At 39.6% G+C, this 24,815-nt stretch overlaps 1 protein-coding gene across 13 annotated transcripts; it reads right to left on the bottom strand.

The window, feature by feature from the left end:
• Nucleotides 1–589: 589 nt before the first annotated feature.
• ptprc (protein tyrosine phosphatase receptor type C) lies at nucleotides 590–24,749 on the bottom strand. 13 transcript variants are annotated; one of them, XM_053429771.1, is made up of 40 exons: nucleotides 24,367–24,749; nucleotides 19,756–19,788; nucleotides 19,347–19,367; nucleotides 18,904–19,011; nucleotides 18,344–18,376; nucleotides 17,747–17,854; nucleotides 17,187–17,219; nucleotides 16,590–16,697; nucleotides 16,030–16,062; nucleotides 15,409–15,501; nucleotides 14,599–14,691; nucleotides 14,352–14,381; nucleotides 13,115–13,222; nucleotides 12,868–12,897; nucleotides 12,089–12,364; nucleotides 11,744–11,986; nucleotides 11,542–11,652; nucleotides 11,058–11,198; nucleotides 10,801–10,947; nucleotides 9,671–9,811; nucleotides 9,208–9,413; nucleotides 9,053–9,113; nucleotides 8,832–8,940; nucleotides 8,533–8,570; nucleotides 7,930–8,039; nucleotides 7,761–7,851; nucleotides 7,166–7,242; nucleotides 6,926–6,962; nucleotides 6,704–6,801; nucleotides 5,910–6,035; nucleotides 5,599–5,756; nucleotides 5,069–5,204; nucleotides 4,582–4,731; nucleotides 4,222–4,312; nucleotides 4,008–4,141; nucleotides 3,474–3,599; nucleotides 3,258–3,380; nucleotides 3,020–3,171; nucleotides 2,095–2,230; nucleotides 590–1,379 (listed from the first exon to the last, which is right to left on the bottom strand). In XM_053429771.1, the coding sequence occupies exons 1-40, from the start codon at nucleotides 24,428–24,430 to the stop codon at nucleotides 1,113–1,115; spliced, it is 4,380 nt and encodes a 1,459-aa protein (XP_053285746.1). In that variant the 5' UTR covers nucleotides 24,431–24,749; the 3' UTR covers nucleotides 590–1,112. The 13 variants fall into 13 exon arrangements, with proteins under 13 accessions (XP_053285746.1, XP_053285749.1, XP_053285747.1 ...); XM_053429774.1 differs by lacking the exon at nucleotides 14,599–14,691; XM_053429772.1 differs by lacking the exon at nucleotides 16,030–16,062.
• Nucleotides 24,750–24,815: the final 66 nt, after the last annotated feature.

The following is a 24,815-nucleotide window of genomic DNA, read 5'->3' as shown; positions in this document are numbered from 1 at the left end:
ATCCAAAGCTCCACAATACCCACAATGCAGTAGTGTTTGTCTTTACATTCACTAGCATGTTCTTAGCACTTCAATAATTAAAGAATTTATGACATAGGTTCATTGCTTTTTATATATGTTTTATACTTAAAATAAACTTTTTATACGTTCTACATAGATGTGTCATGGATTCTTAGAGATTCACCAGAAGCTGTGTTCAGGGAAGAAGCCGCTCTGATCAGAGAAATGCAGCAGGTTGGTTGTCCTGTTATTTTTATATCTTGTGTCTTATATTTTATAACTGTTTGCCTTTGACAATGATGATAAATAAACTGGTCATTTGGAGAATTTGAATGAATTAAAGTGAACTATTATATTATGTCGGGAGTTTTGCTATTTTATTTTATTTTAATCTTGTGAGAAATAACTTTCTTCACACAAATTTGGCTGATGATTAAAAATAAATTATCATAATTACGATAATATGTTTATAAATATATAGAATATAATGTAAGATAACATGTGGTAAGTATCTCCACAAAATACTTGAGCTGTGATTCGTGCCTTCACGATTTCTTAGTCAATAATTAAAGTTGGAAAAAAACAGTCGTTATTGTAAGTATCTTTTAATCAAATATCACAGTGTTACATTACAAATTTTAAACTTAATTATTTAGATACATCAAATATATATCTGTATAAATGAAGAAAACATAGCATCTGTTTATTTAGCAAGAAAACCAAAACATAAACTAACCCTCTCAGCTGATAATGCATGTTATAGTGGGATATAAAACAATGTATTGTATATTCAAAAATTGTATTCTTGTACCTATCAATATACAGTAAATCCAAAGTCTGGAGTTTGATGACAGCGTTATATATAACCTTTGCTCACATTTGCACCATTACACATTAGCTACTAAAATATGTATAACTTACTCTAACATTATATTTTTCTCTCTTTGTAAATCAAAAGTAAAACATTTGATCAAATTCTTTAACACGTCAGAACCTGAACCACATTGAGTTTAACAGCTTCTATACATTCATGGTGAGAAACTGAAAAGAAAGCATTGAGCTGCAGCACAAATCTCCTCAGGAAAAGGTTCAGCCACGTGTGCCACCGCTCCTCAGACGTCCAGGGGGACGGTGCTGGTGTCCTCCATCAGCGGGGACTCTTTACCAGGCTCCTCTTCCTTGTCTTCCTCAGCCACCAGGTGAGTGCTCTCTGCCGCCTCCTGCTGCTGGCTGCTGGCGGCGCTGTCTGCCTGCTCGGCTGCTGCGGTTTCACTGATAATCTGGATGGAGTCAGCTGCTGAGGCCTGCACCGCTTTCACTTCCCCATTCTGGACAGGGAAGACCATCTGCACTGTGTCATACAGGAACTGGTACTGCGCCTGAGAGAGACACACAGGAGGAAACATTAACACACGTCGTTGTGTAAAGATCTCTGAGCGGACTTTTCCCCCCCAATTATCAGAACTAGAGCCGTTTGAAATGATGAGTGATGTGTCAGGATGGACACACTTGTATCTGTGCTGATTCCTCTGTGACATAATACATTCCCCTGGTGCTGTGACATCGGAAAAATAACTTCCCGACTTCTCCCAATGCAGATGTTTCTAAGATTAACATTTAAAATGATTTGTATGCATGAGACACCTCTTTGGTCTTATGTGGTCTATGGACATATGTATAGTCAAATGCTCTAAACACACGTTGTTTCCCATTAAGGTGAAAATACAGAAGGCGGACATAGTTTACTTTGAGTAAATCACATTTACACTGTCATGCTGCTGTGAATTCAATAAGGGATAACTGTGCTGCTTCAAACAAGAGATGCAATTGTTGAACAGAACAGTGCCCAGATGATTTTAAAATTGACTTAACACATATTTAGCTGCTTTTAAAATGAAAACAGTTTTTAAGGTTTAGATCTTCCATAGTAAATGATGGGCTTGGGTCTTAGAGACAAAGACTGGGAAGTGAGGTAAAAGTGCTGGGATTTGGTTCTTTCATGGGATTTGTGGCAAATAGCAGAATTAAAGAATATTATCACCCTTAGTGTTAAACCACAAGTCCTGACAGATCCTGAGTTTTCCTTTTTCTTACCAGGCTGGAGATCATATTCTGTCTCTCCTTGCGTAAAGTTTTGACCACCTGGAAAACATCCATCACTTTCTCGGTGTGAGCGCAGTCCAGCAGATTCCACAGGGCGCAGAAAACCCCGGAGCGGGACGAGCCGTCACTGAAGAGAGGGAGAACACAGACACGTTCATTTCCCCCGCAGCCCTCCAGCTGCACCACATACAGGTCCTCATGGACATTAATTAACTGTTCTCATTTGGTTTTCTTTTCTTTTATATCATTATCGTCGATATTCGGAAAAAGTTAAACATTAGGATTTTCTAAACTATTTAAACAATGGGATAAACCCATGTCATTGGTTGTTCCTGCTGCTATACTCTGATGTAAATCATAAGTAAGAACAATAGAATGATAAATATACTTGTTGCTTATTGGTCACACTCAGAAAATACATTTTCTTTTTGAGGATTTTCAAGTATTTTTTGTAAAACTTTGAGAATATGAACCAGGTAATATACAATTTAAATGCATATATTTGTATATACTTGTTATTTATATACTTTATCTCAATGTAATATATTTTAGATCTTTATATATTTATATTCTTGACATCCCACTGGCATCCATCCATTTCTTTTTTTCTAGAGACCACGCTGACTCCTTCCAGACAGGAATCAGATACATATCTTTCTTTTAATAAGGTGACACTACAATCTACCTTTAACACATTTTATTAGGATATTTATCCTTAATCCATAATGTAAATAAATGGTGCATTACTGATGTTTTCCAAAGCTCTAACAGTGTCGCCCCAAAATGACAAATTTGAAGCAGCTAAAATGAAACATCTTCCTTCCAAAAGAGATCAGAGAGGCAACATGGAGCTTTGAGAGTCCTTCTTTCCAGACGTCATGTTTCCAGAGGACATCTCCTGTGTCTGTTGTCTTACTTGCAGTGGACCAAGGTCGTCTGTGATTTGCTGCCTCCACCGCCCTTCTTGATCTCCTTCATCATGTCTGCGAGGCACTGAGGCGTCTCCGGCAGCTCCCTGTTCACCCACTTCAGGAACTGGAACTGGTTCACCGAGCGACTCTCTGTCTTCTGTCGACAGAAGCAATGACCAATGAACTGACAGCTATGGAGACAGAGCAGACTCAGTTACAGCTGCAGAGGAACTCTTGTGTTACCTTGACATGGCGGATCATCAGATTGCGTCTGATGAAGGTCGGGGTGGCGTCTGTGCTCACCACCTCCACCTCCAAGTCCCCAAATGTCCTCTTGTCCTTATCCCAGTACACAGCCTCAGACTCCTGTGAACATATATGCAAAGGCAATGAGTAATGTATTTTTTTACGTACATGTAAGGTTTATGTAGTGAAGAGTGTGCATGGTGCTTCAGGCACCTTATTCTCCTCTGAGAGCATGACAAGAGTGGACACTTTCTTCTGGTAAACCATCAACCAGAAGTCAGCCATGGTGTCGGGCAGTGGAGTCTGAGCTGCGATGAGGGCACGTGGGCCCCAGTATCCCTGTGAGAGCAACACAAACATCTACTGTTATCTACTGTCGTGCATCAGCCACACAAATAGGATGAGCACCACCCCCAAAGACTCGGAAAGGGAAGAACTCATTTAATTTCTTTAACGTTTGGAGATGTTAGGACGTAATTTTCACCAATTTCCCCCCGAAATCGATTTGTGGATCTTGATGACAAAAAATCAGGCACATTCAGAGGACTGATATCTATAAGTGTGGGACATTCAGTGCAGCTTGAATTAAAAGAGTCTAGTTACACCTGTTTTACAACCAAACAAATATAATCTTCTTAGAGCTACTGAGACGACACCTGGAAAGACAGTGACAGGTCAAAAGGGCTCAGGTTATGAGAAACAGGTTATGAGACAGACAAACGGAAAGTGTGCTTAAAATCATCATACATTAATATGGGAGGCATTGATGTATCTACAGGAATCCTCATCCTCTTCATCTGATGACTCCTCCTCTTCATCCTCAGGGTCACTGTCATGACTGCGTCCTTCATTGAGCTTCAGCAGCACTCGGTTGTAGTCATCTGAGGGTTGATATGTTACCTTGTTATTCTGTTGTGTAAAATTAGAAAATAATTCATCTCCGTGGTGAGATGATACTCACATGGGATGACAGACGAAGGGCGGTTCTTCCCCTTGTTCTCCTCACTGATCCCCACATTGACCGTCCTCCATTTATGAAATGTGGGGACTCTCTGGATTGCAAGAGAGTTTTTTCAAATTATCATCAACATATTAAGGATTAAAAACATTAAACTTTTGTGGTAATACAAGTTAATATGTGGTTGTAGGTGCAAATCTCAGTTCAGTTACTATAAAAAATAGTGATTCACTTTTTTACATCAAACACATTATCTGCTATTATGATCTGGTTTATAGCTGTTTTATACAAAGTTTATTATTACTATTATTATTATTATTGTTATTATAAATGTCCCTACAAATAATAAATAAAGTGCCATACGTCAAACTCCTCCTCCATCAGGGTGGGTTCACTTTCAGAAGTTTTCTCTGTGAGTTGGCTCAGTGTGCTGTGGACCTCGGACAGTGGGATCTCAGTCTCTCCAAACTGGTTGTGCTCCACCAAAGCCTGATGAATCAGGATGTACTGGGCCTACAGGAGGACAAATGTACTTCATATACACATAATACACAAAGGATACACAATTCAAATCATAGTCAATCAAAAACTTTGATCAATTAAAAAAGTTCACTCATTACATTTACATTTTTATAATACTTCTGTAAACTCAGACCTACTTGTGTGTATTCCTGCCTGTCCATACATTGATTTTCACATATAATCTCTGTATATATATTAGTTTACTTGACTTTCTGACAGCTCTCTGCAGTTTTAATGGATCATCATAAATGTAGCTCTAATCAGAAACACATACTTTCACACAGACGTACACACACGGTACAAAATAGGATTTAAACTGTTATTTCACCTCCACTTGAACCATGAGGCATCTCTGTCTGCGGAGTCTGACCATGTAACCGTAGATGTCCACTCTGCCCTCCACCTCCATAGCCTCCATCATGGCATCAATGCCGATATAAGTCCCTGTTCTACCCACTCCGGCACTGGGAGGGAGAGAACGACACTGTGTTAATCGATTTCATTAATTCCATTAGTTCTAATAGAGAAATAGAGAGGAAGTGGTCTGATGAATCTTTTTCAGTATAATTCTGGAAGGAGCAAGTTCAGAGAGGGAAACAATAAATTAAATAAAAAAATTAAATTTAAATTACAAATAAAAAGATCTCATACTGTTGATATGAAATTTAACTATTAACTAGGTTAATGTAAGATGGTAAAAAAGGAGACTGAAGTAGAAATTACTTAAAAAATACTGTTATTTGAATATTTTTAATGACTTTCTATCACTGAATGTCGCTCATGATGATAATTGTAATTTTAGAAAGAGTGAGCGGTAGAGCAGCAGCTGGCCACAGAAGTGGAGCCTGCATCACGAACCTGCAGTGGACGATGATGGGGCCGCTGAAGAAGTTCTTGAAAGCGTTGACGCGCCGCCTCAGCTTCAGGAGGAGGTGTGGCTCCGATGGGACGCCGTGGTCGGGCCAGCTCATGAACTGGATGTGAGTCACTTCCCTGTCTGAGCTCTTCTCCCTCTTCTGCTTACACACACACACACACACACACACACACACACATGGACCAAAGCATGCACACAATTATATTTGTTGCATTAAAGATTCACACATATCCAGACACATACAAAACATTAACACAATTTTAAATTTTAAATTATTTTAATGGAGACTCACGTTCGTTAGGCTGAGGTGGCGGATGGTGTAATCCGGACAGATCTCCTCTGAGTTCAGCTTCACCACAAACTCCTCAAAGATCTCGGCCTCCCGATCTGGAGCCGGCCAGTACTGAGAACACTTGACCTGTGACACGTGACAGGAGAGAGAGCGCATTAAATCCTGCTGGTTGGGTATTTTAACCCAAAATTTAAATATGCAGTCAGTGAAAATGTGCGTATGAATTGTTGTCATGTCTAAATCTGATATGTGAGTGGGAGACAGACTCAAACAAGACAGTTATGGGAATACACGCATTTTTAAAGTTACCCACAGTGCATAATTTTATGTAAAGAATATGTAAAGAAATCCACTGTATAAATGTAATATCAGTCTTTTAGAGCATATAGGTCTAGTTTGTCTATTTACTTTTATTATTTTTCACTGAGGACACATTGTCTTAAATTGGTCCTTATCCAACCCAGGATGACAGAACGTTGGTTAAATGCTGAATTATACAAAAACCAGCACATATTTGTGTTATAATACTAACGGATGAATATCATGCTATATTCTGAATTTGAATAAAAGGCTTCGTAGGGCCTGAGGTTGAGTTAAGAAGCCGGATAACAGCTGGATGAAGGTTCTGGATATCTCTGTGAGAGGAAGCGCGGAGTTTCCTGGACACTACACTGGCTTTTTTTTACCACACCGCTCAGATCTGGTGGAGGCAATACAGCTTGTTAATCTTGCTTCAGAAAAACGTCTCTCCCTCACACCCAATGCCAGCTAAATGTTAAAGCTGTCGTTCTCACCCGGTTTCCCTCTTCACAGCGGGTTACCATGACGATAATAGATGACTGCTGCTCCCAGACCATCCTCCAGAAGTCCCCCAGAGTCTCATCCTTGGGCCCTACACACACACACACGGAATGTCAATGCACACGGGGAGCCAGGCACTTTTTATCAACCAGCAACAAACAACATCACAAATGTGTTGACTGAGTGAATGACAGAACATGAGAACCTGGGTTTACCTTGAGCTGCAATGTACTTCTTGGCTTCCTTGTATCCCTGCAGTCAGAAAGTAAGTAAAATGTTCAGTGACGGAAAGAGAACACAAACTTTGTGTCCACTAAACCCTCAAAATCAAAGTTGTAGCTATTAATGTGATATCTCATATTTTTATCATAGTCCGCAGCTCAAGACTCTCCTCAGTCTATGTCACAGCAACACTGGCATTAACAGGAAAAGCAGTTGTGTTACGATCTCCGTACATCAATGAAGCTGGCGTTGATGTAGTCACATCCTGCTTCGCCGTTTCCTGTGGTCAGCTGGACACGGTTATAATCATCTGGTTCAAGGGAGAAAAAGAAAAATAATTCACATCACAGGGAAACTTCTATTATATTCAAATACACAATGTGTGTGTGTTTGTGTGTAGGAGACATATCGAGATGACCCAACACATGTGGGTGTTCTGGATAAAAAAAAAGCTTATATATGTATCATTATATTGTTATATGATAGGATAACATTTATTCAAGACGATGTTTATGGCTATGATTATAATTAATACTTAAATTTCAGGATTAGGCTCTGCACTGATTTATCCTGCGAATCCAATGTTGCCATTAAGAAGGATTTTACCACGTTGGCTCAACATATCCAGAGATATTAAAAAGTATATATATATTTATATATATACCACAATGGAAACGATATTAAGATTAATCCATGACAGCAAATTGATTCATAGTGTTATGAATCTTTATGGAAAAATGAGTGGATAAAATCTCACTCATCTGCTCAGTGTTTTTATCTCTTTTGTTTGAAAAGGCTTCACGTGTTGTTGGACACGCTCCCACTCACAGGGCAAGATGTCCACGTAGCGGTTCTTGGGGACATTGGAGGACTTCTTGGCCTCTTTCACCGAGTGCCTGGAGAAAATTCTGGGGATGCTCTGTAAGCACAAAAAAAAGTCATCTAACAGTGAAGGAAAAAAAGAAGAACACCAAAACCCACAAACCAGTCAAAGTACCTGAAACTCAGCGAGGAAGAGTCTGGCCTCATCAGCCAGTTTCCTCTTGTAGGCTTCCAGCAGCAGCTCTGCTGCAATGGGCTCGACGGGCAGCAGGTTCTCCTCATCATCTGACGCAGGAGATAATAAACACGTTAAACACGTTAAACACAAAATCTGCTGTTACTCTTAAATATTTGGAAATCATTTATGAAGGCAACATTAAAAAAAGCAACATGCAAAATAGTGACTTTCATGTTGACATGTTTAAAAAAACTGCTCAACACTTATTTTTATGATCTTGCTTTTATTGTAATCTTAACATTGTGTTACTGTTTTTTAAATATTGTATTATTTTAACATTTATCGTCTTAATATGATCTGTTTTAAGCTTCTGTTGTTTTGTTTTATGTAAAACATATTGAGCTGCATGTTATGTGATGAAAAGTATATAGATAAAGTGAATTAATTAAGTTTTGAAATTGAAATATTAATAACTTACTTAACAAGGGTTTTTGTTCTGATTGTCAAACTAATTTTGAAGTGAAAACAACAGTAAACTGCTAAAATCACATGAAACAAAAATCAGGAGAGTGGAATGAGAGTTGACATAAATCTACTCACTTGCTGTTGAAATAAGAATCAGGTTCTCACTCAGGTCACTGCAATGAAAAGAGTTAAAGTTGAAAAAGATTAGATGATGTGAAATACAAAGTATCAGTGAGGATGTTCCTGTGTGGAGTGCCATCAATTCAAATGCAGTGATTAAACTATTCCTGTAACGTGAATAAGAAGATATTTTCTTCTCAGTGGAACAGAATCTGCAGGTTTATTCATCTTAAATAAATAAATGAATATAAACAAAACCCTGAGGCAATCTGACAGAAAACACAGATATAAGGTTTATGCAGAATCATTCTCACTGGGACTTCCTGCGCCTCATGTCCCAGATCTTGTAGACGACCAGCAGCAGAGCCACAGACGTGAGGATGATGAGGAAGATGAGAAAACCAATGACAGCTTTGTCATTGTCTGTCAAATGAGATTGACGAAGAACAACATTAACACAATGTATAGAATTAGATGTTTAAAAAAATGAAATCTGTCTGCTTTAAATGGAGGCATTGATTGAAATGGTACATACATTCAGTAGAAATTTGCTCTGTGATGGTGTGGCTCTCATACAGACTGTTGAAAGCAGTCACCTGGAAAGATGCGGAATCTTTCTGTCACTGATTGAACCATTAGAAGAATTATCAGGAATAAAACAGTGAAGGATAAAAAGAAGGAGACTCAAACCTTCACTGTGTAGGTCGTAAGGTACTTCAGGTCCTTGAATTCAAATTTACAATTTGTCAAATTTGTTTCCACAATGCTACTGCCATAAACAACTTGTGCTCTGAATTTTCTCCAAGGTCCATTGGAGGATTTTCCAGGACGGCATTCCATACTGATCGTATTGTGGTCTTTAACCACCAGGATCAGACCTGATGCATCGTCTGGTACTGTAACAAATTCAAGCAAAACGGTTACAACACTGTATGCGTCCTCCAAATAGTGATATTTCAACACTTTTTAACATTATAATGAAGTGAAATAGGGGACTTATATTTATTTTGGTGCAGATCCAAATAAGAATCCAGATCTAGTGAATTTAAAAGTGGTTTCCTAAGAAGTCTGTAGGTCAGGTATTAACTCCACTGAGTGCCGTTCTAGTTGTGCTACAAAAAGTACAACTGGTTTCATTCTGTCTGTCACTGACCTCCAATCTTAGTTTTCAGGTCAACAGAAACTTCTTTCCTGACATTCCGTCCGTTGTAGTAGGGTTGGACCTTGCAGGTGTAGTCCGTGTATGGCTTCAGAGTAGTAATGTTGCAGGTTCCTCTTTGGGGCTGATTGAAAACTGTGACACAGTTTCACAAGCTGTTAGTTTATGTTCTGGATAACAGGTAACAAATTATAGCAACATAAAACAGCACTTTATTTTCAGCTTTTTTCGGTGGGTCAAGTTTCCAATTAAGTAAGAAAATGTTTCACTAATCAGTTCATATCATCTATGCAGCCTTGCAAGACTAAACTATTTCAGTCAGACAACTCACGTTTGAAATGTGTTTCGCATTCGCAGAACATAGTTTGTGTGTTTGAACGAATAACACAAACCTGCTGAAAGTGTTACTGCCTGAATATTAGAGTCTTGTCTATTTGAGGTGTGATGGTACAGGTGTGTTCTTCCTGTTTGGATGCTCCAAGCACCTGATGTTGAACACCTCAAATAGCCAAGCATCTCATTTTTAGCAGCCAATTGTTTTTGTCTTTTTTACAAACAACATTTTACCCACACAACAGTGACTTAACCACTTCCAGCCACTGCTCATTTCATTGCCAACAATTGTTGTAGCTTCTGTATTCGTGTTGTGGCTACTACATCCATGTTGAGGCTTACTTGGTGTTTGAAAATAAATTCTGTTCAGAGAATAACTAAATAAAACGTTTCTTGATTTCTCCACTAATTACAGCAACAACTTAATGAATTTTACACATTAACATCAGCTTTTCTCACTCAACTTCTACATTGGGATCATCCCCTGGAATCACAGAAGAGGAAAAGTGTGTCAACTGTTGCGTTGCAGTTTTTTTATTTGTCATAATTTTTTTTTTCTAAGAAATATTCATTTTAACTTTTTATTAAAGCATTTCTTCCCATCGGCCAATAAAACTCTGGTGGGAATGATCAGGCCAAGAGAGCAAAGCCACCATTTTCCTACTAAGTCGTCTATGAGAGCTGTTACGTCTTTTATCTTCCAGTCTATGATGTTAGCATGGAGCAATGATGCATCAAGAAAAGAAACAAAGAAGAATAAAAGCATGAGGGAAATAATCAATTTCACTTACTCAATTGAGATTTGTAGGGATAGTTACAGCTGCAGATGTACGAAAGTTTCTTGAGCACGTCTTTACATCCGTTACTGGTCGTGGTCCAATTCAGCTGAGAGGATGTGTTGGTGGTGCTATAACTTGTGAGGTTTTTAATTTCGAGATCTGCTGGGACAAGTTAGACATGTGGAACACAGACCTGAGTACTGACATCACAATCATCCCCTCCCCAGTGTCTGAGGATAAAAGCTGTCGTCCAGTGAACGTCTACATACCACAGTCGATCCTAACATCAACTTCAGCTGTGTTGTATTCGGTGCCATTTTTGTCCTTGATGTGACCGGTACAGCTGTAGTCCGTGAAAGGCTCCAGCTCAGACAGATTCGCCAGATTAGCCTCATTGAATCTGTAAAACTCTGGGTTGCGTTGTCGAAGAGGAGAGGAAATTTTAAGACACATTGATTATGTTATTAATCTTATTATTATACTATCATATAATAATTATAATGGGATAAATTCTATATTCAATAATGTAAAAGTCACTAGAAGGAAACCACTGTTTATTACATTAAGCAGGGAGTTCAGACAATACGTCATATTTATTTTCACACTCATTTTTGAGCATTGATGTTTTTGTGAATAATTAAGAATCTTAGAAAAATGTAGGTCATTTCAGTTTAAAGTGAAACTGGATAATATCCCCTCTTTCAATGTAAATCTATGTATAATATTGCAGACACACAAAGGCTTTCCACTTACCACGACAGGTGTAATCAATGGAGAGGTTGCAGTTCGGCGGTAATTTTGTTTTAAATTCTACAGGAAATTGTGTTGGAGCAGTTTGGTTTATGCTTTTGACGTCAAAAAAATCTGTGGAAAAAGAAGAGCAAACAAAAAACATGAGGAGATAAGTTCAAATGGACATGCATTTCAAAATAACAGTACACACAGTTACTCATACCGCGTGTGATGTTTCTGTCGAGCTGAAAGGAAGTGCTGGTGCAGGTTTTCAAACTGAAGGTGAAAGTCATATTAGAGCAAATGTCATCAGAACCAGGTTTGAAACAGACGGTGTTGTTGCCACATTGCAGATCTGGGATCATAACCGGAGTCGTTTGTAAAGAGCTGATGTTCCATCCAGTTCGGTAACACACGGATTTGCTGCTGGTAGAGCTGCAGTTGGCCTCTTCAATGTCCTCTTTCACTGAAATACACAAGGGATTAATAAATATCTGCTTGTTTTACACACAGTACTATCTTTTAATTTGAAACAATAATTTAACCAACATAAATTCTTTTGACTCACTTATTGGATCTGTCATGTTATCATTTACAGTCATGGGTTGGCAGGGCGTTGGTTTGTCTTTATCGTCAAGTGTTACGTTAAGCTCATATTTAGTGCAGGGCTTCAGCTGTTTGATTTCATGGGATGAACTTCGATTGGAATGAGAAGCCGTGAATATTGCTTCAGTGTGATTTTCCCCTTTTTCATTAATCGTTATGGAGGTAGGAACAGGGTTAACTGCCGAGCTTGTGATGTCAATCTGGAGGCCAAACTTGATGGGTTTTACAGTGTAATTACCTGCAGACAAAATCAAGAGAATAAAAATAAAACAGGTCATAGAAAAACACAGACACCAGATAATAACAATATGATTACCTCTGCCAAGGAAGTTACGTTTTATTTTTTATCATTAGTATTTTTGATAAATTATGAATCACTGTTTACTAGAAATTCACCTCAAAGTGCTTTACATACAATATAGATAAAAAAATAAATAATCAAATGTTACTCAAATAAGAGGAGAACAGGTTTTAAGAAACATAAAAACATGCTAAAATGACAATTAAAAGAAAAGGAAATACAAAAGTAAACAGCAACATTAGATTTAAAAAAGATTCTCGAAGAAGAAAATCTAAAAATATAGTTTTGAGCATGTTGGTTCAGAACCAAATAAAAATAAAAATCTGGTGAATTTAAATGTGGTTCCACAAGCGGGGTGAGGTATGTATTCTGCTCAGTGCCATTCCAGCTATAATATAAAATGTTCTAGAGAATATATGATTTTATGAAGTGATACTCACACGTTAGCGGGGGAGCTGTAGTATTAGGCGCTTCAAGGAGAAAAGGGGAAAACAAAACATCAGTACATGATCAAGCAACATCTGTGAAATAATCAGTTGTAACTATGACAAAATGTCTTCAACCTCTGAGTCGCTTGGAACAGATTCTACTCACAGTTACAAGTGCTGCTGTCACTGTCCGCTGTCTGTACTCACATTAATACACAATCTCATCACACTCTCACACGTTAAAAGAGAAAATTCCAACCTGGGGTGGTGTTATTCACTGTGGTGTTGGAGGGGTTGACTTCAGGTGAGGTCAGGGACGAAGAGTCTTTCGTGTGGTTGGTTGTAGCTGAGGCGGTGGTAGCATTGGCTGCAGGAAGGAGAGCAAGATGGAGGTCACCTTCACTTCACTGCCAACAGTCTTACCTGATACGATGCTTAACTACGGTGGCTGAGATGTCTCACACAAGCGTTTGAACGAATAACACAAACCTGCTGAAAGTGTTGCTGCTTGAATCTGAGAGTCTTGTCTATTTGAGGTGTGATGGTACAGGTGTGTTCTTCCTGTTTGGATGCTCCAAGCACCTGATGTCTAAGACCTCAAATATCGAAGCATCTCATTTTTAGCAGCCAATTGTTTTTGCTTTTTTTACAAACGACTGCTCGCGTTACCCATACGACAGAGACTTGACCACTTCCAGTCACTGCTCATTTCATTGTCAACAATTGTTGTAGCTTCTAAATTTGTGTTGTGGCTTCTACTTTCTTGTTGTGGCTTCTACATTTGTGTTGTGGCTTCTACATAATTGTTGTGGCTTCTATATTCGTGTTGTGGCTTCTAAATACGTGTTGTGGCTTCTACATTCGTGTTGTGGCTTCAACTTTTAATTCTCGAATCTTATCTCATGTACAACTGACTTCTCCTGCAGTGATTGTGTAACTGTTAGTTGAATTAACCATAGTATTTTATTGAATGCTCAAAATTGATTGTTTATGACCTTTTCCCTTGTATTACAGTATATATATATGCATATTTATTTCATTCTTATTTTTTCTTTTTTTTCTTTCAATGTATTAATTCTTCATTGTACCCTCGGCACCATTGTAAATGAGGGTCTTATTCCTCAATGTGTTTTCCGAGGCTGATATAAATAATCAATCAAAACTTTCTTGTTCTGGCTTCCACATCCATGGTATGGCTAATTTATTTGTGTTATGGCTCATATATTTGTGATGTGGCTTCTAAATAAATGTTGTGGCTTCTATATTTGTGTTGTGGCTTCTACATTCGTGTTGTGGCCTCTATATTTGAGTTCTGGCTTCTAAATACGTGTTGTGGCTTCTACATTCGTGTTGTGGCTTTTAGATTTGTGTTGTGACTTCTACATACTTGATGTCGCTTCTACATTCATGTTGTGGCTTCTACATTCATGTTGTGCCATTCTAGCTTTAATATAAAATGTTGTAGAGAATAAATGATTTTATGAAGTGATACTCACACTCTGGCCCCTTAATTGTGCTACGACGCACTTCAAGGAGAAAAGGGGAAAACAAAACATCAGTACATGATCAAGCAACATCTGTGAAATAATCAGTTGTAACTATGAAAAAATTTCTTCAACCTCTGAGTCACTTGGAACAGATTCTACTCACAGTTACAAGTGCTGCTGTCACTGTCCGCTGTCTGTACTCACATTAATACACAATCTCATCACACTCTCACACGTTAAAAGAGAAAATTCCAACCTCGGGTGGTGTTGGAGGGGTTGACTTCAGGTGAGGTCAGGGGCGAAGGGCCTTTCGTGTGGTTGGTTGTAGCTGAGGCGGTGGTAGCTTTGGCTGCAGGAAGGAGAGCAAGATGGAGGTCACCTTCACTTCACTGCCAACAGACGTACCTGATACGATGCTTAACTACGGTGGCTGAGATGTCTCACACAAGCGTTTGAACAAATAACATAAACCTGCTGAAAGTGTTGCTGCTTGAATGTGAGAGTCTTGTCTAATTGAGGTGTGATGGTACAGGTGTGTTCTTCCAGTTTGGATGCTCCAAGCACCTGATGTTGAACACCTCGAATAGCCAAGCATCTCATTTTTAACAGCCAATTGTTTTTGTCTTTTTTACAAACAACTGCTCATTTTACCCACACAACAGAGACTTGACCACTTCCAGTCACTGCTCGTTTCATTGTCAACAATTGTTGTAGCTTCTAAATTTGTGTTGTGGCTTTTACTTTCTTGTTGTGGCTTCCAAATCCATGGGATGGCTTCTTTATTTGTGTTGTGGCTTCTACATTTGTGTTCTGGCTTCTACATACGTGTTGTGGCTTTCATATTTGTGTTGTGGCTTTTACATTTGTTAAACAAAACATCAGTACATGATCAAGCAACATCTGTGAAATAATCAGTTGTAACTATGACAAAATGTCTTCAACCTCTGAGTCACTTGGAACAGATACTACTCACAGTTACAAGTGCTGCTGTCACTGTCCGCTGTCTGTACTCACATTAATACACAATCTCATCACACTCTCACACGTTAAAAGAGAAAATTACAACCTGGGGTGGTGTTGGAGGGGTTGACTTCAGGTGAGGTCAGGGGCGAAGGGCCTTTCGTGTGGTTGGTTGTAGCTGAGGCGGTGGTAGCATTGGCTGCAGGAAGGAGAGCAAGATGGAGGTCACCTTCACTTCACTGCCAACAGACGTACCTGATACGATGCTTAACTACGGTGGCTGAGATGTCTCACACAAGCGTTTGAACAAATAACATAAACCTGCTGAAAGTGTTATATCCATGTTGTGTCTTCTACATTCATGTTGTGGCTTCTTTATTTGTGTTGTGGCTTCTACATTCGTATTGTGATTTCTACATTCGTGTTGTGGTTTCTACATTCGTGTTGTGGTTTTTATATTTGGGTTGTGGCTTCGACATTCGTGTTGTGGCTTTTACATACGTGCTGTGGCTTCTACATTCGTATGTGGCTTCTACATTCCTGTTGTGGCTTTTATATTTGTGTTGTGGCTTCGACATTCGTGTTGTGGCTTTTATATTTGAGTTGTGGCTTCTACATTTGTGTTGTGGCTTCTACATACGTGTTGTGGCTTCTACATTCGTATTGTGGCTTCTACATTTGTGTTGTGGCTTTTATATTCGTGTTATTTCTGGGTTTTCTCACTCACTTGTTACTTCGGGTGGTTTATCGTCTTTTTGACCTGTAACCACAGATGAGAAAAATGTTGTCAACGCTTGGGTCGCACTTTTTTTATTTGTCATAATAGTGTAGCTGAATGTAGTTGAGAATATGTTAAATCAACGCGGTTTACCCTTACAACAGTGACTTGACCACTTTCAGTCACTGCTAGCTTAGCTTCTACATTTGTGTGGTGGCTTCTACTTTCTTGTTGTGGCTTCTACATTTGTGTTATGGCTTCTACATACCTGTTGTGGCTTCTACATTTGTGTTGTGGCTTCTAAATTCCTGCTGTGGCTTCTATATTCGTGTTGTGGCTTTCATATTTGTGTTGTGGCTTTTACATTTGTTAAACAAAACATCAGTACATGATCAAGCAACATCTGTGAAATAATCAGTTGTAACTATGACAAAATGTCTTCAACCTCTGAGTCGCTTGGAACAGATACTAATCACAGTTACAAGTGCTGCGGTCACTGTCCGCTGTCTGTACTCACATTAATACACAATCTCATCACACTCTCACACGTTAAAAGAGAAAATTCCAACCTGGGGTGGTGTTATTCACTGTGGTGTTGGAGGGGTTGACTTCAGGTGAGGTCAGGGGCGAAGGGCCTTTCGTGTCGTTGGTTGTAGCTGAGGCGGTGGTAGCATTGGCTGCAGGAAGGAGAGCAAGATGGAGGTCACCTTCACTTCACTGCCAACAGTCTTACCTGATACGATGCTTAACTACGGTGGCTGAGATGTCTCACACAAGCATTTGAACGAATACCACAAACCTGCTGAAAGTGTTATATCCATGTTGTGTCTTCTACATTCATGTTGTGGCTTCTATATTTGTGTTGTGGCTTCTACATTCGTGTTGTGATTTCTACATTCGTGTTGTGGTTTTTATATTTGGGTTGTGGCTTCGACATTCGTGTTGTGGCTTTTACATACGTGTTGTGGCTTCTACATTCCTGTTGTGGCTTTTATATTTGTGTTGTGGCTTCGACATTCGTGTTGTGGCTTTTATATTTGAGTTGTGGCTTCTACATTTGTGTTGTGGCTTCTACATACGTGTTGTGGCTTCTACATTCGTATTGTGGCTTCTACATTTGTGTTGTGGCTTTTATATTCGTGTTATTTCTGGGTTTTCTCACTCACTTGTTACTTCGGGTGGTTTATCGTCTTTTTGACCTGTAACCACAGATGAGAAAAATGTTGTCAACGCTTGGGTCGCACTTTTTTTATTTGTCATAATAGTGTAGCTGAATGTAGTTGAGAATATGTTAAATCAACGTGGTTTACCCTTACAACAGTGACTTGACCACTTTCAGTCACTGCTAGCTTAGCTTCTACATTTGTGTGGTGGCTTCTACTTTCTTGTTGTGGCTTCTACATTTGTGTTATGGCTTCTACATACCTGTTGTGGCTTCTACATTTGTGTTGTGGCTTCTAAATTCCTGCTGTGGCTTCTATATTCGTGTTGTGGCTTTCATATTTGTGTTGTGGCTTTTACATTTGTTAAACAAAACATCAGTACATGATCAAGCAACATCTGTGAAATAATCAGTTGTAACTATGACAAAATGTCTTCAACCTCTGAGTCACTTGGAACAGATACTAATCACAGTTACAAGTGCTGCTGTCACTGTCCGCTGTCTGTACTCACATTAATACACAATCTCATCACACTCTCACGCGTTAAAAGAGAAAATTCCAACCTGGGATGGTGTTATTCACTGTGGTGTTGGAGGGGTTGACTTCAGGTGAGGTCAGGGGCGAAGGGCCTTTCGTGTGGTTGGTTGTAGCTGAGGCGGTGGTAGCATTGGCTGCAGGAAGGAGAGCAAGATGGAGGTCACCTTCACTTCACTGCCAACAGTCTTACCTGATACGATGCTTAACTACGGTGGCTGAGATGTCTCACACAAGCGTTTGAACGAATACCACAAACCTGCTGAAAGTGTTATATCCATGTTGTGTCTTCTACATTCATGTTGTGGCTTCTATATTTGTGTTGTGGCTTCTACATTCGTGTTGTGATTTCTACATTCGTGTTGTGGTTTTTATATTTGGGTTGTGGCTTCGACATTCGTGTTGTGGCTTTTACATACGTGTTGTGGCTTCTACATTCCTGTTGTGGCTTTTATATTTGTGTTGTGGCTTCGACATTCGTGTTGTGGCTTTTATATTTGAGTTGTGGCTTCTACATTTGTGTTGTGGCTTCTACATACGTGTTGTGGCTTCTACATTCGTATTGTGGCTTCTACATTTGTGTTGTGGCTTTTATATTCGTGTTATTTCTGGGTTTTCTCACTCACTTGTTACTTCGGGTGGTTTATCGTCTTTTTGACCTGTAACCACAGATGAGAAAAATGTTGTCAACGCTTGGGTCGCACTTTTTTTATTTGTCATAATAGTGTAGCTGAATGTAGTTGAGAATATGTTAAATCAACGTGGTTTACCCTTACAACAGTGACTTGACCACTTTCAGTCACTGCTAGCTTAGCTTCTACATTTGTGTGGTGGCTTCTACTTTCTTGTTGTGGCTTCTACATTTGTGTTATGGCTTCTACATACCTGTTGTGGCTTCTACATTTGTGTTGTGGCTTCTAAATTCCTGCTGTGGCTTCTATATTCGTGTTGTGGCTTTCATATTTGTGTTGTGGCTTTTACATTTGTTAAACAAAACATCAGTACATGATCAAGCAACATCTGTGAAATAATCAGTTGTAACTATGACAAAATGTCTTCAACCTCTGAGTCACTTGGAACAGATACTAATCACAGTTACAAGTGCTGCTGTCACTGTCCGCTGTCTGTACTCACATTAATACACAATCTCATCACACTCTCACGCGTTAAAAGAGAAAATTCCAACCTGGGATGGTGTTATTCACTGTGGTGTTGGAGGGGTTGACTTCAGGTGAGGTCAGGGGCGAAGGGCCTTTCGTGTGGTTGGTTGTAGCTGAGGCGGTGGTAGCATTGGCTGCAGGAAGGAGAGCAAGATGGAGGTCACCTTCACTTCACTGCCAACAGTCTTACCTGATACGATGCTTAACTACGGTGGCTGAGATGTCTCACACAAGCGTTTGAACGAATACCACAAACCTGCTGAAAGTGTTATATCCATGTTGTGTCTTCTACATTCATGTTGTGGCTTCTATATTTGTGTTGTGGCTTCAGCATTTGTGTTGTGGCTTACTTGGTGTTTGCAATTAAATTCTGTTCACAAATATGTAAATAAAACGTTTCTTGATATCTTGACTAATTACAGCAACAACTAAAGTAATTTAACACATTAACTTAGGTTTTTTCACTCACTTGGTTGATCGGACACTTGAGCTGGAATCAGAGAAGAGAAAAAGTGTGTCAATTGTTGCGTTGCAGTTTTCTTTATTATTCGTAATAGTGAAGCTGAATTTAGTAGAGAATATGTCAGATCAGTGATTTTTTCATCTAATTTTTAGCAGCCATTTTTTTTACAAATGACTGCTCACTTTACCCATACAACAGGGACTTGACAACTTTCAGTCACTGCTCATTTCATTGTCAACAATTGTTGTAGCTCCTACATTCGTGTTGTGGCTTCAGCATTTGTGTTGTGGCTTACTTGGTGTTTGCATTTAAATTCTGTTCACAGAATACATAAATTAATCGTTTCTTAATTTCAAGACTTACTACATCAACAACTAAATACATTTTATACATTAACTTGGGTTTTCTCACTCACCTGTTACATTGGTTGATTTATTGGCTTCTTGACCTGGAATCACAGAAGAGAAAAAGTGTGTCAACGTTTGCGTTGCAGTTTTTTTATTTGTCATAATAGTGAAGCTGAATGTAGTAGAGAATATGTCAGATCAGGGTTTTTTGGAAGAAAAATTAATTTTAACTTTTTATTAAAGTATTTTTATCCAATCGGTGAAAAAAACTCTTGTGGGAAGGATCAGGCCAAAAGAGCAAATCCTCCATTTTCTTACTAAGTCGTCTGTGGGAGGCGGCACAGTGCAACCTGGTTGCCATGACGAAGTGGCAAATAGCCTCACTTGCTATTTCAGAAGAGAAACCACTTCCTGCCCGACACTAAACTCAGAGTCCCCCCCCACACTTAAACCGTTTGGACACATCCCTAGCTTTTATAGAATAACAAATTGACCTTTTCTGTTACATCCTCGTTTTTTAACAAATGAAAAACCAAGCATCACAAAGTCTTGTTTAAAATAATATTTGTGCTCTATGGATTGAATGTAAAATGAAAGCAATGAAAAAGCCTTTACAGCTGACATTTTTTTTTCACATTAGTATATTTCAAATCTGTTAATCTTCTCTTTTCAAAGTGAGCTACAAGATTTAACTTGTTGTTTTAGAGACGATTTTGGCAACAATTCACAATTCATGAATTATCAAACTAGACAGGCTCAGCATCTTTGTCTGCCTTGGTATAAGTTAAATGTGGTGAAGGGATCAAGCTGTGGATTCCTCTGTGTCATTGTCATGTTATGAACAGAAATGCTCTGCTGTTTAAACATTTGATTTGTTACAAAACTCAGCTTTTAGTTTCGGTTTTTCAGGCTGCGTTCGTAGAAAAGATTCTTCCCTATTTCTCCTGTTAAACTAATTTATGTCCAATTATCTGTATTGATAAGTTTTTTTTGGATTATGGTTGACATATAAGCCATGACTAGTTTCTACCACACACCACATGTATTTTAACTTTTCATTTATTTATCTGGTATTTATGTTGTATGTATGTATTTTCCCTGTGTGAAATAAACTGAAACAACATTGTGTAGTTTTATGGTTCTCTATGTCGGGAGCAGTGAGTGAGCAGGGGACGGTCGAACAATGAGTGTCAGGATGTGGTTTGGCTCGTTCTTGTTTTACTGCAGATGCATGCTCTCTCTCTCTCTCTCTCTCTCTCTCTCTCTCTCCTTCTCTCTCTCTCTCTCTCTCTCTCTCTCTCTCTCTTTCTCTCTCTCTCTCTCTCTGTGTAGGGACATCTCACCGCCCTGTGCAGCCTCTTCAAGCCTCGTGGTGGCAAAAACGACACCGGAAACCGTTCAGTGCTTTGTGGAGCTGTCTCACCACTGATGAGTAGCCGACTTGAGTAACGTCACAAAGCATTGACCTACAGACCGGTTCATCACTTTTTCCCGTTGTCGTTTTGTCCATATTTGCAGCACGTTTCTGTATTAGCTTGTGTTGTGTCCTTCAAATTGATGAAGTTGTGTGTCTTAATTTGCAGTGCGTTGGGCTGTCTGGGCTTCCGTAGACATGGATAGGAAAGAAAGGCCACTGTAACTTCCTCTTTATGAAGTTTTTTACGTTTCATTTTCAACGTCTTAACAAAACGTGAAGCCTTCTCTGTCTTTCGGGTTCTTTCTTTCTCTGGGTCTTCAGGCCAGAGGGTGAAACAAAGTTGTGACATTCACACTTTTTTATCAGACCTCAAACGCCCCATGATCCCCGTCCCTGAATCCATCTACATGTCTGAGGTCCCTCGTGTTTTCTCCGTCAGGGATTTTTCTGTATTTGACGTGTTTTGCATACTTCACAGATCACAGACCTCCCCCCTCTCTCTCTTTGTGATAAGCTCTCCCTCCTCCCACAATCTGCTTTAATCGTGCAGCGTGTTTAACATCTCTGACCTCACTTCTTCATTTTGAAGGCTGCACTTCCCCTTTTTTATTTTTTTTTTCCTCTCCAAGCATTCCGAAGTCATCTACTTCGTCTCAGTCTGTTTGGCCCGCGCCGATCTGCTCAGCTCTGCCAGGAAGTGAAGGCAACTCAGAATGGAACACGGAAGTGGTCAAATGTTTGATCACACAACTCCGTCCTGCTTCATCGAAAATAGACTGGGGGAGAGTTTAGGCAAATGCAACTGGTGCTCGCACGCTTTTTGGCTTTTTGGCTTTTTGGCGCTGATCTGACGAGTATAAGACTTGATACTGACAAATACGTTTCATGGTCTAATACTTATAATTGTAGTGGTCTGCTATATAATTATATGGTAAAAATCTCTCATATATACTTATTTTCCTATGTCTCTCTTGATAAAGCAACTTTTATATCTTAGACTTTTATCTGGTTAAGTGATTACAACAATTCAATTATGGAAAATATAAATTTTAAAGGCTGCGTACATTATTATACGACTTCTGTTCTATTCTTATATAATTCTTATATAACTATATAAATGAATGCTATAATATTTTCTTTATTTCAGAAACAGCCACAAAACCACTCTGTGAAAATCAAAAGTGAGAACTGTACTTAGGTAAAAGTATCAGCAGGAACATGTCACTTAAAATGTGTTTCTATACTGTCATACATCACACCACTGTAAAATATTCACAGGTACATTAAATGTTAGCAAAACCGATATCTAGATAAATAAGATTGTGTGTATACACTGCATCAAAAGGGAAATGCTGATTGTACATTTTTTTTATATTTCTCTGAAAATTAACTTAAGGAAATGTTGTCGGAGTAGAAACATAATGTTGCATATAACTAAAATACTAAGGTACATTAAACTAGTATTAACGTACAGAACTGGAGTAAATGTACCACCACATGCTATTGAGGTATTTGCTTCAGTTCGGTGCGGGTTTGATTTATGAAAAATAATAGTTCATTAATTAAAAAGTTAAGATGCTTAAATCACACTCGGCCAACGAAGCTGATTGTAATTCTGCTCCTGATTCAGATTCTGATTCATCGCCACTAAATGACCATGGTCATCATCATTTAGAACAGGAAGCAGAAACAAGGGACGCTTGTGTCAAATCAACAGACCAAACAACATGTCAGGAAAACGTAAAGTGAAATGCAAATGTGGAATTGTGTCATTTTTACACTCTGGACAGACAACGACCCCCAAAACTGAAACTAAACTCATTAACACTTAAGGATTCCTCCACGCTTAAATATGAAACCTTCCTTCCTCTCTGTGGAGCACGAGCCCCCCCCCCCCCCCCCCCCCCCCCCCCCATCTCGGTCCAAAATGTCTGCAACCGATGATGGGTCTGGACATTTCCACCAACTGGTCCCTGTCTAAGAAAGTCTACATCCCAACTATACTCATCCTGCTTTAATGACTATAGGTCAATGTCACTACTAGAGCTCTAATCCTCGAGTCATAGACATTATTATCCGTGAGCAGTATCATCATACAACCCTGACGTATCATATTATCTAACATTATTACCCAGATGACTACATTTCCTATTGGATCCCCATTCAGTCCCTGCGAGTACAAGCTCATACAGTTTATTTTATCTTTACCTGGATGTTGCTTGTGTGCTATTCTGAAATAGAGAGTGGAGACTGAATGGGAATTCACGGCCTTCTTCCGTAACACTGATCAATTTAATTACAACGTGGCCCCTTTTCTTTAATGACCTGTCATGAAGCCACAGGCGACACAGGGAAGAGTTCATTTCAGCTCACGTGAACAGATCTCCAGCTGAAAATAGCAGAACATGCTCCAACAGCAGCAGAACTCCGAGTGAGGCTGGAGGCTGTGAGCTGGGTCACACACACACACACACACACACACACACACACACACACACACACACACACACACACACACACACACACACACACACTCAGCCACTGGGGTTGAGGTGAAGAGCTTGCAGATACATCCCCCCAAAAATACTCATGTCATATCTATCACACACCCCCCCCCCCCCCCCCCAACGAAACATACATACAAACCACCACACACACACACGCGCGCGCACACAGTCGAAGCGGAACAGAAACACGACTGTGTAAGATTCCCACAGCTCTTAACCAAATGAAAGTGTTGTTTTAAGGAAACTTGTCTTATTAACATCAGTCTTTGATTGAAGCACAGCTGCTGCCTCTTTTTGCCAGAGGGGCTCGGGGGGGGCTGTCACTTTCAGGCTCCTCGCATCACAAACACACGCACTTGTTCTGTTTCGTGTTCTTAGGTTTGGAAAGTTTAAGAAAAACGCGAAGTTGCACAAACTCAAAGACGTGAGGTACAGTATGCCTGTCATTCCTGCCCTCGGTTGTCTTACAGTAAGAGTGCTGACAGTTTGAAAGAGAGAAGAAGCTGCTCGACTGACAGGTTCATGTCTGCGTCTCAGGCTCGGAGGGTTTCTCAACATTCCTCCTGAAGACGAGTTCACTCTCAACAACCGAAACTTCAAAAACAGTCAATTTAGGAGTTTAGAACACAAGACCTCCTCGTGTTCAGTTCATTAGCTTGTTTTACGTCATTTACAGATAGATTTCCCCCTAGATTTGAAATCTTTCATGACACGTGCACGGACTCAACGTTACTGTTACATTAAAGATTACTTACATTTGGCCAAACCGATGATTCCAGCCCAGAGCAGCAGGATCTTGACACCACGGAGACCTGCCATATCCAGGAGTCAGGGCGTGTTCCTGCCACGACCACACAGCGCAGTCCTAGAGGGGACCGACCAGCAGCGACCACGACTTCTGATCGAAGCTTAACTCCAATTCTCGACTCGACTCTAGGAGAGAAGTAAGTTCTCAACGTTGTCTTGTTTTATGCTTCATATGTTTTCTGCCTTATCAGTTGCCGCAGCTTCCTGGACTTGTTCCCCAAACCCTGAACCTCGCTTCTGGTTTCAAGTCGAGCGAGTGCGAGTGATGTCACATCGAAAAGAGGCTGCCTGCACCTTAACGCTCAGTGACAGGAAGCTTCATTTTGGGCTACGCCACCAAGAACAGGAAGTCTCACGTCTGATCTTCACTTGCTTTTTGCTCAAGTGTGAAACTCTT

The sequence above is a fragment of the Pleuronectes platessa genome, chromosome 9 (assembly GCF_947347685.1).
Source record: "Pleuronectes platessa chromosome 9, fPlePla1.1, whole genome shotgun sequence".
Lineage (NCBI taxonomy): Eukaryota > Metazoa > Chordata > Actinopteri > Pleuronectiformes > Pleuronectidae > Pleuronectes > Pleuronectes platessa.
Note: the sequence above shows the minus strand (reverse complement) of the source record. Positions and strands in the feature narration are given on the sequence as shown.

Coding starts and splice junctions, on each gene's coding strand:
- ptprc (XM_053429771.1), bottom strand. CDS start 24,430: ATGGCAGGTCTCCGTGGTGTCAAGATCCTGCTGCTCTGGGCTGGAATC. Junction 8,571..8,831: donor ATGAGGCGCAGGAAGTCCCA/GTGAGAATGATT, acceptor TTTTCATTGCAG/TGACCTGAGTGAGAACCTGA. Junction 7,243..7,760: donor CTACGTGGACATCTTGCCCT/GTGAGTGGGAGC, acceptor CCCTTGAACCAG/ATGATTATAACCGTGTCCAG.